This window comes from Solea senegalensis, linkage group LG17 (assembly GCF_019176455.1).
Source record: "Solea senegalensis isolate Sse05_10M linkage group LG17, IFAPA_SoseM_1, whole genome shotgun sequence".
Classification (NCBI taxonomy): Eukaryota; Metazoa; Chordata; class Actinopteri; order Pleuronectiformes; family Soleidae; genus Solea; species Solea senegalensis.
In genome coordinates this window covers 15,529,573-15,544,285 of record NC_058037.1, presented here as the reverse complement: position 1 = coordinate 15,544,285, position 14,713 = coordinate 15,529,573, and the positions used below count along the sequence as shown (strand labels likewise).

The window sequence follows — 14,713 nt, the reverse complement described above, 5'->3', positions numbered from 1 at the left end:
TGACAGCGGGCCTGAAATATAGGCTGGCTCTCTCTCTCTCACTCCCCCCCCCTCCCTCATTGCCAGCTGTTGCTGGATACTCTTCCCATTTTTCTTTTGATTGAACCATCAGTTTCCTTTTTTATCTCTAATACACGCCATCTGGGAGCGACTTCATGGCCAAGAGAAAATTAGCTGAGGGTCGTATTAAGGGGACAAGGATAGTTTATGTAGCATACAAACAAACAAACAAACCAAACAACACTGACACATTTGACAGAGAGAGGATAGGTTTGTTGGATAAACACAGCAATGGACAACACTGGTACATCTGACAAGATGGACACTCAAAATGTCCCGAAAGTCACTGTTTACAGTCCTTGTATTACCAACAATTGTTAACAGGCTGCAATGCTATTAAGATTTACTGTACATCCAGTTTTTAAAGGTCTAGTGTGTGATAATTAATGACATCTAGTGGTGAAACTGCTGATTGCAACAATTGCAGCAAACTACAGTGGCCTTTGTGAATAAGAAAGAATCTAAAGACGCCTAACTGTCTTTTTCTTTTCTGGTTTATGCATTGGATTTGTTTTTGCCAAGCTGTTCTTCCTCTTTTGTTTTGTAAGGTTTGGCTTCAACATTTTTGGCTGCTGTAGAAAATGGCGACCTCTGTAAAGGAACACCCTTGCCAAAAGTATAAATTTTGCTTTCTTAGGCTACGAAAAAAACAAACAATTTCTGTTTTAAAGTAGGTATACTCATGGGTAGTATATTAAGTTTCTGCCCATAATCTGTTCTAAATGTTGTACAGTGGACCTTTAAACTGGGTAAAAACCAAACTAACACACAGATAATATATTAGACATCTCTGGTAATGGTATTGTTTCTTTTTTCTTCTGCTGCTAGAGGTTGATTAAAAAGGTGAGTAGAATTTTCTTTTTTTACTTCACCGACCTCTTCGTTCTTGGTTGCTCTTGGTGACTTTCACACATTTCCTCATCAAGCATTTTGCCACCATATCTTACCGTGATTCTTGTTTGTCACAAGAATGAGCAACTTCTATGAGTGTGGTATGTTTGACTGTGTGTGTCATACATTGTCTTCTTGCACTTGCGATGACGGTCCAACGTTTCATGATCCATGCAGTTTACCTGAGCGGGTTCAGAGGTTCAGGATAATGAGATGATGATATTCTGTACTTCTTTATTTCTTTGCAGGCGGGTCAGGGAGGTGGACACCGGACCCTGCTCTACGGTCACGCCATCCTCCTTCGCCACTCATTCAGTAATATGGTGAGTATCAACAGACTAAATCATGAAGCAAATGCACACATAATTATTTTGAATCAATTAAATGTGAAATATGCGAGTGGGGTTGCCAAATTTTCCACACACACACACACACACACACACACCTACATAACTGGCCCACCATCTGTTGTATTTTAACAAACATTTGACCTAATTGGTTAATTTTAGCGCATTAGCAACAAGCAGAGATTGAATGTGGAAGTATTTCTGCTTTAGACAGAGAATTATCACATGATGAGGAGAGACGACAAGGCGATAATAAGGGACTTTTCTCTTTCCACCAACAAAGAGAGGGAGAGAGCAAGTGTTAGCTAATATTAGCTGAGTTAACATTTCCTGTTTTGCTTTCCTGTCCAGGAATAAAGTGTCCACACTAGCTTATCTATCATTAACCTCCTCTCTGTGTTCATGTGTTTGTATTTGAACTTGCCTCTGCTGCATTCCCTTGTTTTTCTCCTCCTCTGATAAAGACATTTTTGTGTTTTTTAGGATTTGTAGTAGCATTCAGCTAGCAGCTAACTCTGTGAGCATTCCATGTTTCTAAGATAAGCGTCTTAGAAACTTCCGAAATTTGCCTCGGAGTGTTGTGTTTTTAGTCTGCATCATTATTTCTTCTCAAAGTTGGTCCAAAGTCTGATTTTGTGAAATATATGAAGAGACAGTGCTGGACCAAGTCTTTATGGGACCCTGAATGGGCTGAATTTGGGGGGCAACCACCTCAGAGTAGCTGGTGCTTGACTATTGACTTGACTATAAATTGCATTAATTACAGTTGTGTTATTTACAAAAACCAGTGCCATCCTCAAACAGATTTGCAAAATGTGCACTAAATTCTGCGAAGAGACAATGATCTGTGGAGCGCAATACAAAATTAATGCAAATTCAGATCAGTCTCAGTTTTGCACCTTGAATGAATAGCGTTTAACTCATAAAACACAACAGACTTTTATTTTGAAATAGTCAGAGAAAAAGGAAATGTACAAGCATTTTTTACAGCATTTTTACTTTTAAATTGCAAATGGTATGCATGTTGCATATAAAGATGGGTTTAATGATTATTATTTCTTTAAAACTTTTATTTGTGTTACTTCCCCTGCATCATTTACATTACAGAAAATGTTGCCTAACCCTGTGTAGTTATAATACATTTCTTTAAAATACTGTATACTGTATAAAATGTAAGAAGAATCCAAGGATTTTATTGAGAATGTATAATAAGTAACACTGTTTTTGTCTCAACAGTACTTGACCTGTTTGAAGACGTCAAGGTCTATGACAGATAAGCTGTCATTTGATGTTGGACTGCAAGAAGATTCAATAGGTACAGCATAGTACACAAGGCACTTTTACAGACTTCACCTGGCTGTTTTTAATTAGACTTCCTGGAAAGCCATTACCAGTCAGCTAAACTACCCCTCGGAGACATGCCGCAATGGCATGTCTGATTCCTGTGTTTGATTTTAGATTTTAGACCTACAGAAATAATTCAGTTTAAACAGTCTCTCTCAAATGATGGATATTCAGTTTTTTCACCCATTAATATGTGATATTTTTTGTGTTTTTGTGTAAATAGGAGAAGCCTGTTGGTGGACAATCCACCCTGCGTCCAAGCAGAGGTCTGAGGGAGAGAAAGTCCGCATCGGAGACGACCTGATTCTTGTCAGCGTGTCAACAGAGAGATACCTGGTAGGTCAAGTCCAATTGCTTCCAAATTACAATAATATCCTGACTTATAACCTTTAACTAAGGAGAACATTTCAAGGTTGAGATTCACATTGGTATTATTTTTATATGCGGCTATTTCTTTTACTTCTGCAGTTTGCTAAAAACGTCGAAATTATCTCACACTGACTGTTAATCAGAAAGCTAAATAAATCAAAATGGTTTACAATTATAGTTTGTAATTACATAAATAGGAAAACACACAGGAAACGCTTCACATTAAGGATTTATAATAAAGGTGACATTTATCAGCTTGCCTAAAAACTCTTAAGATGATTATACATTTATTATCAAATCACCAAAGTACTGCTATAGTAACTCCTTTACAGAGAGATGTAGGCAGCTTTGTCCGCAGAGAACCATCTTTTATAAAACCCGCTTTTACAGATCGGGAAGAAGATGATGTTTTTAAAGATGATGGATTACTTGCACATCCAGGGATTTTAACTGAATCAACAGACATCTATTTTATTTTTCACTTCCAGGTAAATCAGTGCCGTCTCTTGTTTCTCCTCTGTTTCTCCTCATCTGTTTTTGAGGCTGCCGTTAGACTTGAAAGAGGGAATTTTGCTGTAGTTTATGGGAGATTTTTCTCCCTAAATTACAAAAATGATCAGGTTTGGTTCACTGTCTGTCTGCACAGGCGCCTAATTGGGAAAGTTTCATAACTGTTGCATTGCTCTGACACTTATCTCACTGCAGCCAACTTGAATTATTCAAAGGGAAACTTTACACGGCTATCTGTAATGGAAATTTTACCTGTGAATTCCTCCTCTGACTCCGTCTGACTGATGAGATGAGAGTTAATGCAGTCTTCTTTATGCAAAGCGCTACGTCCGACCGCAATTAACTTACTTGGCAGAGAGAAAGAGAGACAAGATGGGTTTCAAGAGTGAGATGGAGCGGCAGAAAGAGAGACATGGAGAATGGGAGGGAGAGATGTAGACATGCAAGGCATAGGAAAAAGCAGAGTGTTGGCTTCTAGTGGCTACTTCAGTTCCTCTGGGAGCAGAAGGTGCAATTAAAGAGAAACTGGCAAAGAGCCAGACTTTCATCCCCTCCTTTGGGGAATTTTCACCTGGTTTGCCCTGACAGAGTCTCTGCTTTTATGAATGGGACACACTGGAAATTAAGGCAAATCATTGTCCCTGTACTGCTAACAATCAGAGTTTGTGATGTTTTCAGGACACATTTAGGGCTGAACACTAATTCTTTTTTAATCGAAATTGATATTTCCGCAATTTATTCATTATGTTTTTATTGCTGTATGTTCAGATTTGTTTTCAAACTTGGACTCATCTTTCATTCCTGTCTGGAGGGAAATGGGAGCTGCTCCAAGCGTTTCCTGGAATTCATTTTCCTAATTATCTGGACATTCCTATAAAGAGAAACACTGATGCTGCAGTAGTTTTTAAGTCCACTGTGTCTCCCCTGTGCAGAGTTGCTGAATATCCTTCTCTCTTTCTCTCCACCACTGAGTCTTTAGTCCACTTTTAACCCACTTCTTTCCTGCAGCACCTCTCGATCTCCAATGGCAACATCCAGGTGGATGCGTCCTTTATGCAAACACTATGGAACGTCCAGCCTACCTGTTCTTCAAGCAACATGGCTGTTGGCAAGTTCATTACTGTCTTTATCTACTTTCAAAAGTTGGTTGGTTGGTTATTTCTGGACAGGAAAAAAAAAACCTTATACCTCATGTTATGATATTTATAGAGAAAAACAACCAATGATCAACAACCCATACATACAGTACATGTCCAAAGTTGCATGTTTCATGTGTTTTTGTTTTTCTCCTGTCAGGTTATCTAACTGGTGGACATGTGATGCGTCTTTGTCATGGACACGATGAGAGCTTGACCATCCCCGGAGCAGATAAGAGTGAGAAGGAGCAAAGGTTTGTGGACGACACAGTAATTCAAACTAAATTTTGCTACGTTGTCCTGTGATGACAGTCGGGACTTAAAGTTGTTGGTTTTTTTAGTTGTTTTTTTTAACTAACAATGGTGCAAGCAGTTTATGGGATGATAAATGAGAGAAAAATGGTTCATTTCTGCATCAGTTAGCAGAGGCCAATGTGCTGTTCAAGTGCTGATGAAGGTATTTCTTAAAACAGGAACCATAAAACTGGCAATGATATAAGGCTCCTGTGTGTAAACGTATATAACAGTATGGAAAAAGAGCATTATTGCTGTTATTCATCTTTGTTTTAATTCCAGGATCAGGGGTCTCAAATTCAAACAACCTGGTAGCCAATGAGTGTCCAGTCTGGTCATGAGGGGGCTCCTCATGTGAAAAAAAGTTTAAATCATATTACAATATTCCATTACAACGAGGCTATATATATATATAACTATATTAATGATAATTCACAGAATTTCAAAATAAAAGTGTTTATTATGATATGGAATGGTACCCAGTTCACAATAAAAGGCAAATCAATAATACAATTAGAACATAGTATGGGCAACTATGAGAAAAAAGTGAAACATGCTCATATATATTTATATATTACTTTTTGTTATATACATCTAAAAGTGTGGTTAATACCCCTCCATCTGTTGCTAGATTAATGGGTTGGGACTCATTGTAATTTGATATTAGGTTGGGTCGTCGGAGGGAGGCACAAGTTTGAGACCTCTGCCATAAATGTTTACTTAAGACTTTTAGTTAAATTATTATTTTTTATTATTCAAAAAAGTTTCTGGGGGTTTTAATGACTACCTGTCTGTTTAGCTATCTAGCTAGTTAGTCGTCTTTCCACCAGCTAGTTAGCTAGCAAATCTTTTTGCCAGCTAGCAGAATGTCAAATTAGCCTCATAGTTCAATTATTTGGACAATTATTTGCTTCATGGCTATTTGAAGTCTTACAGAAAAGGAACTCTCAATATTTGTAAGTGTATTATTTTCTACTAGACACAATGAGTTTTGCAAACGCGACCAAATCCAGCATATTACACAATAGCTAGTTAGCTAGCTAGCAAGCAGTGAGATAGTTGGCTAGCTATTTGTTGTTGATAATTAACAATTAATGAGAGAAGAAGACTTTAAACTGCAGTGAAAGTATTTATTGTCCAAATTCTTTAGCTCTTTCCAAATCAGCATTATTGGAATTTCGTTGCGGCATTAGCAGAAACCCTTCAAGTGTTTTTACTCCCAGTGTGACTTGAAATATTTTAAAATTACAACATTTCTCCATTGATTGTCTCTGTGCTTCCAGGATAGTTAACTATGAGGCGGGAAAGGGAGCGTCTAAGGCCCGATCACTGTGGAGACTGGAGCCTCTCAGGATCAGGTGAGATTGGACTCGAAGTACAGCCTACATGTCTGGTAATAATTTTCCTCACATAGATATCTAAACAACAAAAACAGTTGGTTCTGTGTGTTCATAAATCACAGCTCCTGTTGTGTAGCTTATGTACAAACTTCACCTCCCTCTGCTCTGAGCTGCCACGACCAATTAGTCGGCAGTGTCATCCACAAAGAGAGGTTCTGTTTGCTGTCCCTTTCAATCTACGTCTGTCACAATTGCTCTCCTTACTCTTTTTTCTTTATTTTGTCTTATTAAATGGCAGCTCACGCAGTCCCACCAGTTACATTGTCTGCCATTTCTCACTGGGATTCCCTGTCAGTCTGTACACTTTGAAATAATACATGTGTCTCTATTAATAAGGCGCATGTTCTTGCTTTTCTCATTGAAAATATTTGAAAATAGCATTCCAGATTGAACTATCACAGTTTATGTTACTTTTAATTGTAAAAACCAATAATTGAATTATCTAGCTTCTTGAAGTAGGCTTGGTTGTGTTACGATACTTAAAAGGTCCATAGTTACCAGAATTTCTGACCTAGCTTACAAAATCTATTTATCTACTTAATACTTGAACATTTTTGAATTTCAAATGTAGTTAAATGTAAACAGTCAAGGCAGAATGTATCACTTTAAGTTGAAACTTAAATATACAAATACACAAGTATGCAAGACATTTGAATATTTTCGATATTTGGCCCTTCACCTAAGTGTGATGTCAGAATTGTTATTGATAAATTCAGTCCCGGGAGGTCTCTAGTGTTGAAGTACCTATTTGATCATACACTGTACATTTGAGACTCCATTCTCTGTGTTTAGCTGGAGCGGCAGCCACATTCGCTGGGGCCAGGCCTTCAGACTACGTCACCTATCCACTGGCCATTACCTGGCCCGGACCGAGGACCGTGGACTGGTCCTGCAGGACAGAGAAAAGTCCGACACCAAGGCCACTGCCTTCTGCTTCAGGCCCTCGAAGGTCAGTGCCGACTGTTCCTCTACAAAAATAGTTTTACTGCTCTATTTTTAAAGATCTCCTCTGATGTGGCCATTACGCCTTCTGAAAGCTGGCCTGGGTGTCAATGTAAATAAAAAGGTCTGCATCGGTTTACCTCATTAGTGGGGTTTAAAATGTCGTCTCCCGTCTACTTCATCAAAGACTCCTGAGATGATTCTGCAAAGCTTTCAATCAGCACTCAGCTCGACGCAGTAATTCGACCTCCTCGCAGCTGCTGAGTAGACTTTCGTATTGTCAAATGGTCAAATGGCAACTCGCTGGGTTACAGGTTTGTTTGTTTTTTGATTAGGACGTCAAGGGAAATTTACCATGACTTCACATAAGATTACGCATTTCCCTGTGATGTGTTGTGGGGATTTTCTAGATACATACATATTTCTTTCCCTCAATTACACATCCTTTTCTTGTCTAACATTTAGTCTTGAGCAGTGTCTCACCCTGAGGGCACTTCAGTTTATGAGTTTTAATAGCTGTTCCTGCAAAAATAACGTCTCACAGCCAGAAATTAGCACTTGGTTTATGTGATATTCAAACCAAAAATAGATATTTTAATGATGCTTGGACTCATTGTTATGCTTGTAAATCAGGGTGACACATTAAAGTTCATTTCATCAAACTCCCTTCATCCCAAGTCTTGTTTTTAAGCCAAAATTATATACCTCTACTTTTAGACTTCATGTGTGTCGCTCACCTGTACAGATCTGTCCTAGATTTATAAAAAAAACTGAGCACTAACATTTTTTTACTCAAGTAAAAATAAGAAAGTACAGGCTCTAAAACTTCTTTCTTGATAACTGCAATATGATAAAAGTTCTAGGCACACAAAATAAGATTTATTGGGGGTTTTCAGTCATTATTAAGAAACTGCTCCGTGGAGATTGTCTTGCTTCTCTGAATTTGTTCTGTTGTTCATCCGTGTTGTTGGGGCTAACACCTTTTCTCTGCGGTTGACTCACTCTCTGTCTTCTTACGACTCCTATGGCGTCATCCATTGTCTGCTAAAATCAGTCTTTTGGTGTTGGCGAGGTGGTGGTGTGCAGAGACCAAACATTAAAAACATGCATCATAACATTAAGAGCCTGTAAGGAGTAGAAAGTACAGATATCTTTGTTCCAAAGCAGGTGGGGAAAGTAAAAAAAAGTCATCTTATCTACTCATGAGGTATTTGTGCTTCATTACTTCCCACCTCTGTGTCCTGAAATGGGAACAGCCACATAAACAGCACAATGGCATGAGTCACCTTCACAGATCACCATTGTGTCCCCTGTTGACACCCTTTTATCTGCAGTAGGTACAGTATAAAATCCTCCTGGGTGCTGTCCACTTCTCAAGCTTTAATTTGCTACCCCATCCTATGCCTGACAACATGTGTAATTGCCCTCAGTAATCACGTTTCCTGCAAGAGCCAGCCAGGGGCTTTTAATTATTATTGTCATCCCCGCAGTTTATAATGTGGGGAATACAGTGAACTGTATGTCCTTCAGTCCATCTGTAATCATTTTATATCTGAAGCAGCACTTTTAATGAAACTTTCCTATTATGCTGATTAGTGCTCCTGACTATTCTTCTAATATTTACTGGTGATTCCTATGAAAAATAATTGTGTTTTTGTAGATAAAAACTATTTCCTTCACAGTGGCAGTTTAATGTTTGCACCTACAAAGGTCAGTGTGTTGCCATGTTGAACATTGTTGTTAATATGTTCTCCAATACTCACAATCAGCTGCATCACTCCGTTACTGCTGAGCCAGAAATGTAGCCGAGGTAATGAGGCAAGCGGCAAATTCCCCGTGGACCAGTGAATGCTCTTTCCTCAAACTGCCTCTCTCTCTCTCTGATTATTATCTATTCACAATATGTCTTCATTTTTCACATTTCCATATAGGAAAAGGGTGACTCGGGGCCAAAGAGGGACATCGACGGCATGGGCGTGCCAGAGGTCAAGTATGGAGACTCTGTCTGCTTCGTCATGCACGTGGAGTCAGGACTGTGGTTGTCTTACCTGGCGCCTGATGCCAAATCGTCTCGCCTGGGACCCCTAAAGAGACGGGTAACTCGTACTGCAATTCAAATACACACAAAATATTATTGGTAGCAATAGCACAGTTTGAAAAGAAGCACACACACTTCGTTCTTAGGTGAATTTCCATTTTTGAGATGAAAGTGAATTGGGAAAATCAAAAGTTTAATGTGAGAAACTTAAAAATGCATTATAACATACCAACATATAGTCACAGTGATTTATTTTTAACTTCCACAAGGGGGATCCAATTTGGTAAAATCTCTTATTAGAGATTCTTCACTAGAAATATTTAACTTTGATGCAGAAAGCTGTTTGTTTTTGAATAAGTTATTTGAATGTGTTTAAGAGCCATTTTAAAGCTTTTACAGGTATCAAAATTTTGTAAATTGCAGTATTTTTTAAATTGGATAAACATATAATCAGTGGATTATATGGCCATTCAAATATATTATTCACCATTTTGAGAACCACCCATCCTGCACACATGACACAGCCACTGATTTCTAGGTGATAATAGACCTTGAGAAGGATGACAGTTAGTTATGGGTGAGGCATGAGGGATTAGGTCAGCACATGAGCTCTGCTCATCTCTGGGCACATCTCCAACGACATCAAACGCCACCTTATGCTGGTGTCGGGCAGTCCCCGCAGCCGTGGCAGTGCGCCAAAGCACCTGATGTGACGGAGGTGACAGCTAAATCCTCTCGCCCTCCTCGATCTTCTTGATTATGCCGTCTGATCGTAGTGAGTCAGGTTCCGCTGAGATGTTTGTGCTGTATACGACTTAATGTCTTTACACTTTATATATACATTACATACTGAAACAGCTTCTGTAAAGGTATGTGGTAGTGTATAGAGGAGTAAAGGTGTTTTGTTTCTTGGTCAAGGCCTGCCTCCATTCTGAGGGCCACATGGATGATGGGCTGATCCTGCAGCGCTGTCAGCATGAAGAGTTCCGCGCCGCACGCATCATCCGCAATACCACCTTTCTCTTTGCCAACTTCATCAAGTAAAATTTTTAAAAAAAACTTGCACAGTGTTGATTCTTGTTTGAGTTTGGGATTAATAACTTTTATTTTTTGTTCTTCCCTTCAGGGCTCTGGACAGGACAGCAAAGGGCGAGTCCAACGTGGTCGGCGGGTTCGTGGAGGAGGTGCTGCAGACGCTGAACGATCTGATCGAGTACTTCAAACAGCCTGACTCAGAGCTGGAGCACGAGGAGAAACAGTGTCTCCTCCGTTCGCTCATCAAGCGTCAAGATCTCTTCAAAGAGGAGGTGATGAGAGTGGATGATGAGGTCCAGGCATGGAGCTCATGTTGGGAACATTTTAAATCCTTGACAAACCAAGAGATACTTATTTAACCCTCTGAAGGTGCTTCAGTTTCATTACTGTAGATCAGTCATCCCCTGAAATTTCTTTCATGTCACGGAATGAATTTTAAGCCTTTTTCTTAAAAGGTCTATATCTTAAATTCTCTGGTTGAATTGTTCAAAATAATATTAGGTGTTACAGAAATAGCAGTAATGTTATAACGTGCACCAATTTGCTCTTCTCACGATTTATACTGTGAACTGGGTTGCAGTAGTTTGTCGTCTTTCTTAAGTGGGTCTTCATGTTGAAAGTTAAGGAAACATTCATCTAAATGATGACACAGTTTTCCATATAACTGTTGAGCTTATTGAGCTCCTTAAATGTTAGATATCAAAATAAATTCACATACATAACACATTATTAAACACATGTGATGTGTTTTTCTCAGGGTATGCTGACCCTCTTGTCCAAATGCATCGATCGGATGAACCTGTACAACAGTGCTGCCCACTTTGGAGAGGTGGCTGGGGAGGAGGCTGGAGCTGCGTGGAAGGACATTCTCAACCTCCTCTACGAGCTCTTAGGTAAGTGAGCCTGAGCGATGGATCACATGAAATATCCTCATCTTCTCTCAGCGCTGTCAGCTGTCGACCTCAGACAGATACGCAGTATTAATCCTCCCCCGACGTCTTCTCTCAGTCCTCCTTCTCTCCTTTACACTTCACAGTTCTTGCCTCATCTTATCAGACCTGATTTTCCTCTCCTGTGTACTTTCCCTCCTCTCCTCTTTTGTCTGGAGTTTACAGCGAGTGACAGTCTTTACATTAATGTGACATACACCAACATGCCCATTTCATTCTTATGAACACGTCACAGGAGTTTGTAAAGAATTTAAAGTTCACTTGGACTCAACAATGAGCAGATTACAATATAGCCTATAATATAGGTGAAGGTCACTTTGACTTGGCTCATTACTATGTGTGATATTATACGTTTAGCTAATCTTATCTTATTTTAGCTTAGTTTATATTACCCAAGTTTAGTTTCTTAGTGTATTGAGCTGAGCTTAGCTTATTTTTTTTATCTCAATAGCTTATCTCAAAAACAATTTTTTTTGGCAGTCTTAGAATTCTTTTACCTAAGCTTAGCTTCTTACTGTATTGTAACTGCGCTTGTTTATCTTATCTTAGCTGAGATTTGTTTATTGTAGCACAATAGTTTATCTCTAAAACATGTTTTTGGTGTCTAAGATTTCTTTTCCATTCCATTTTAGTTTAGCTAATCTTAGCTTATTTTTAATTTATTTTTTTTTAGCTTAGTTTATTTTACTCAAGTTTAGTTTTTGTGTATTTTAGCTGCTCTAATTTAGCTGAGCTGAGCTTCGGTTATTTTAACTCTAAAGCCTTTCTCAAAAAACACATTCTGGGGGGGTCTTAGATTTCTTAGATTTCTTTTCTTGTATTTTAGCTGCTCTTGTTTAGCTTAACTTAACTGAGTTTAGTTTATTTTAGCTCAATAGCCTATCTCAAAAACATTTTTGGTGTCTTAGATTTCTTAAATGATTGTTAATAAAAATGCCTGAGGTCCCAAAGATTAACACGATTTTAGTGACTGACATGGAGACCTCACACTTTGCTGAAAACAACGTATCTGGAACAAACATTACTTTCCACGATGGATTACATTTGGTGATTAAAGGGCTGTACATTATCCGCAAGAACAGACAAATTCGTACTCTCTCCCAGGGCTGCGAGAAAAGAACATCATTATTTTCCTGCAGCTTGTTCTTGAGCGTAGTTAGTGTGGAAATGTTGACATTCCCTATGAGGACTAGTTTCCCAGAAGTTCTGCACTTGAGTTTCTCGTGAAGTATGAAATGTCCTGGCCAGAATTAAGTTTGTTCTTGTTCCTGCCACCTCGAGATAAAGAACACATTTCTCTGTTCTCGCGGAGTATGTACAGGCCTTTACAGTCAAAGGTCTAGATCAGTGTGACTGCACAATTTATTTTCCGTGGAACACCGTAACTCAGGAACAGAAGGGGAGACTGTGATGATATTTTCTGTAAATTGACAGGATGTGGTATAGTAGTTTGGAGAGGGGAACAAAGATACATCACCTATTATATTCTTGTACTTTCTGCTCTGCCTTCTCTCTGGGTTACATCGCTCTTTGAGTGAAATGTGTACACGTTGCAAAGCAGAGGCAGCAGATTATTTGAGGAAACGCTGGCGTCATTCACAAAATGCCAGCCATCACAGGTGGTGGCATTATCGCCTCCTCCTCCCAAGGCTGTGTGGAGTCATGAATACTTAGGCTTCGACCCTGAAAACTTCTGCTCTGGACAAACTTTTTCTTAGGGAGTTTATTATGCTGTCGCTGGAGAGCTCCCATCAACAGCTTTCCCTCCTCAGCTCACCTTGACTGCCCTTTTATTCATCATTATCTCCCCCAGCATGTTCTCCCGCATGAACACACGTACGCTCAAAGCCCACAAATACACTCTTTCCCCATGAAGAGGTCACCGCCGTGCATGCAGAGGCAGTGTGGTGTAAGCCAGTGTCGGGTAATGAATTGTGCTGCGTTCTTGTCCGTCCTGCTCTCCTCTGTGCCCTGTAATGAATCTGTTTTATTGACGAGTACAACAGTTATTTACTGCAAGTCTATTCATCTGGACTATCCAGAGGGCTAACTAGACTGTTTAAAGCTGGAATAGACAACTTTTTTGTCTTCAACTTATCTTTATGATCATGTGGTGTAAAAAAAAAAGAAAGACACCACATGAATATTGATGTGATATAAACCTTGCAACTGGGATCACATAGAGACAACTTACGACCTACCTATTGTGTTTTTCATGCTGTTAAGACACAAAACAAACGTCTGCCCCGAGGAAAAGTACCTATGTCTTTATCTGCAGCGTTTTACTGCTGCATCTTTGCAACAGTCACCAAACAGAAACCACAAGGGACACAAAGGTTGTCTTTTGCACCTTTACTGATGAGAACATAGATTAAAAATTATTATCCCTTTTCAACACCAGTGAAGCTGCTAGCAGATTACATCAGCTGTTTTAATACACTGAAAAAAGAAAAATGGTTGACACACTGGTCACACCCATATTAGGTTCCTTGAAAATAAAGTTAACCAGTTGTATGAAGTCAACTTGCTTACTTTAGTTGGAACTAAGTAATATATATATACATATATATGTATATATATAAGTACTGCCAATTCAGCCATTTCCTTTATTCAGTGTACACTGATATATGCTTTGATTTTGCTATTCATAATTATTTACATTTTGAATGGTTTTACAGCTGTATGGTATTAAGCATAGCAACCATGGATAGATTATAATTATTGTTATAATTTGTTGTTATTATAGCCTTTACTAAACCAGGGAGGCCTTGAGATTAAAAATCTATTTGCATTAAACAGGCAGCAGTGCATTTAGCATTTAGGTCTCAGGTCTTTAGAACTTGTAAACACACCTAAGAGTGACATAACAACATCCTGTAGTTTACCTGTGCATCACTGCAGGAGGCTAAGATTCAATTTTATATGATTTGATTCAATTCAGCTTTTTTATAAGCATCCTTTGGAATTTAATGTGTGCTAATGAACATCATTTGCAGGCTGACATGATTCTCCTCTCCTGGAACATAATTCACAGCACTCATCTTGCAATGCGGCTCTTCTCATATCTTCATATTCAGCTCCCCAGAAAGGGAGGAATGAAAGGAGATTAGACAGCCATCTGTATTCCTTAGGCACAAAGTGCTGTTAAGTTGTTCCTTGGGCATTATCCATCTAATGTCCCTGAATTCTAATGGGGGAAAAAATTTGACGCTTAAGAAATACGGATTCAGTGAAAGTGAAGCACAATTTCACTTTTAAAGAGCAAAGAGCCTCCTGACTTCAAAGATGTACGCATGTATTGTCTATCAGAAAGACTTCATTATCGCATGTGTCAAGTGATTCCCAAGATTCGATGAATTTTAATATCCACCTGCAGACTGAAACTGTCAGAGCGCAG

General features: G+C 39.0%; 1 protein-coding gene across 1 annotated transcript in view; it reads left to right on the top strand.

The window, feature by feature from the left end:
- The window catches only part of ryr3 (ryanodine receptor 3), a 128,279-nt gene that overhangs the window by 33,963 nt on the left and 79,603 nt on the right, over nucleotides 1–14,713 (top strand). The window contains exons 4-14 of the mRNA XM_044049129.1: nucleotides 1,200–1,274; nucleotides 2,535–2,613; nucleotides 2,866–2,978; nucleotides 4,530–4,629; nucleotides 4,818–4,911; nucleotides 6,235–6,309; nucleotides 7,144–7,300; nucleotides 9,225–9,389; nucleotides 10,250–10,371; nucleotides 10,458–10,638; nucleotides 11,124–11,259. Of these exons, the coding sequence (XP_043905064.1) occupies nucleotides 1,200–1,274; nucleotides 2,535–2,613; nucleotides 2,866–2,978; nucleotides 4,530–4,629; nucleotides 4,818–4,911; nucleotides 6,235–6,309; nucleotides 7,144–7,300; nucleotides 9,225–9,389; nucleotides 10,250–10,371; nucleotides 10,458–10,638; nucleotides 11,124–11,259 (1,297 nt within the window). The remainder of the gene's footprint in view (nucleotides 1–1,199; nucleotides 1,275–2,534; nucleotides 2,614–2,865; nucleotides 2,979–4,529; nucleotides 4,630–4,817; nucleotides 4,912–6,234; nucleotides 6,310–7,143; nucleotides 7,301–9,224; nucleotides 9,390–10,249; nucleotides 10,372–10,457; nucleotides 10,639–11,123; nucleotides 11,260–14,713) is intronic.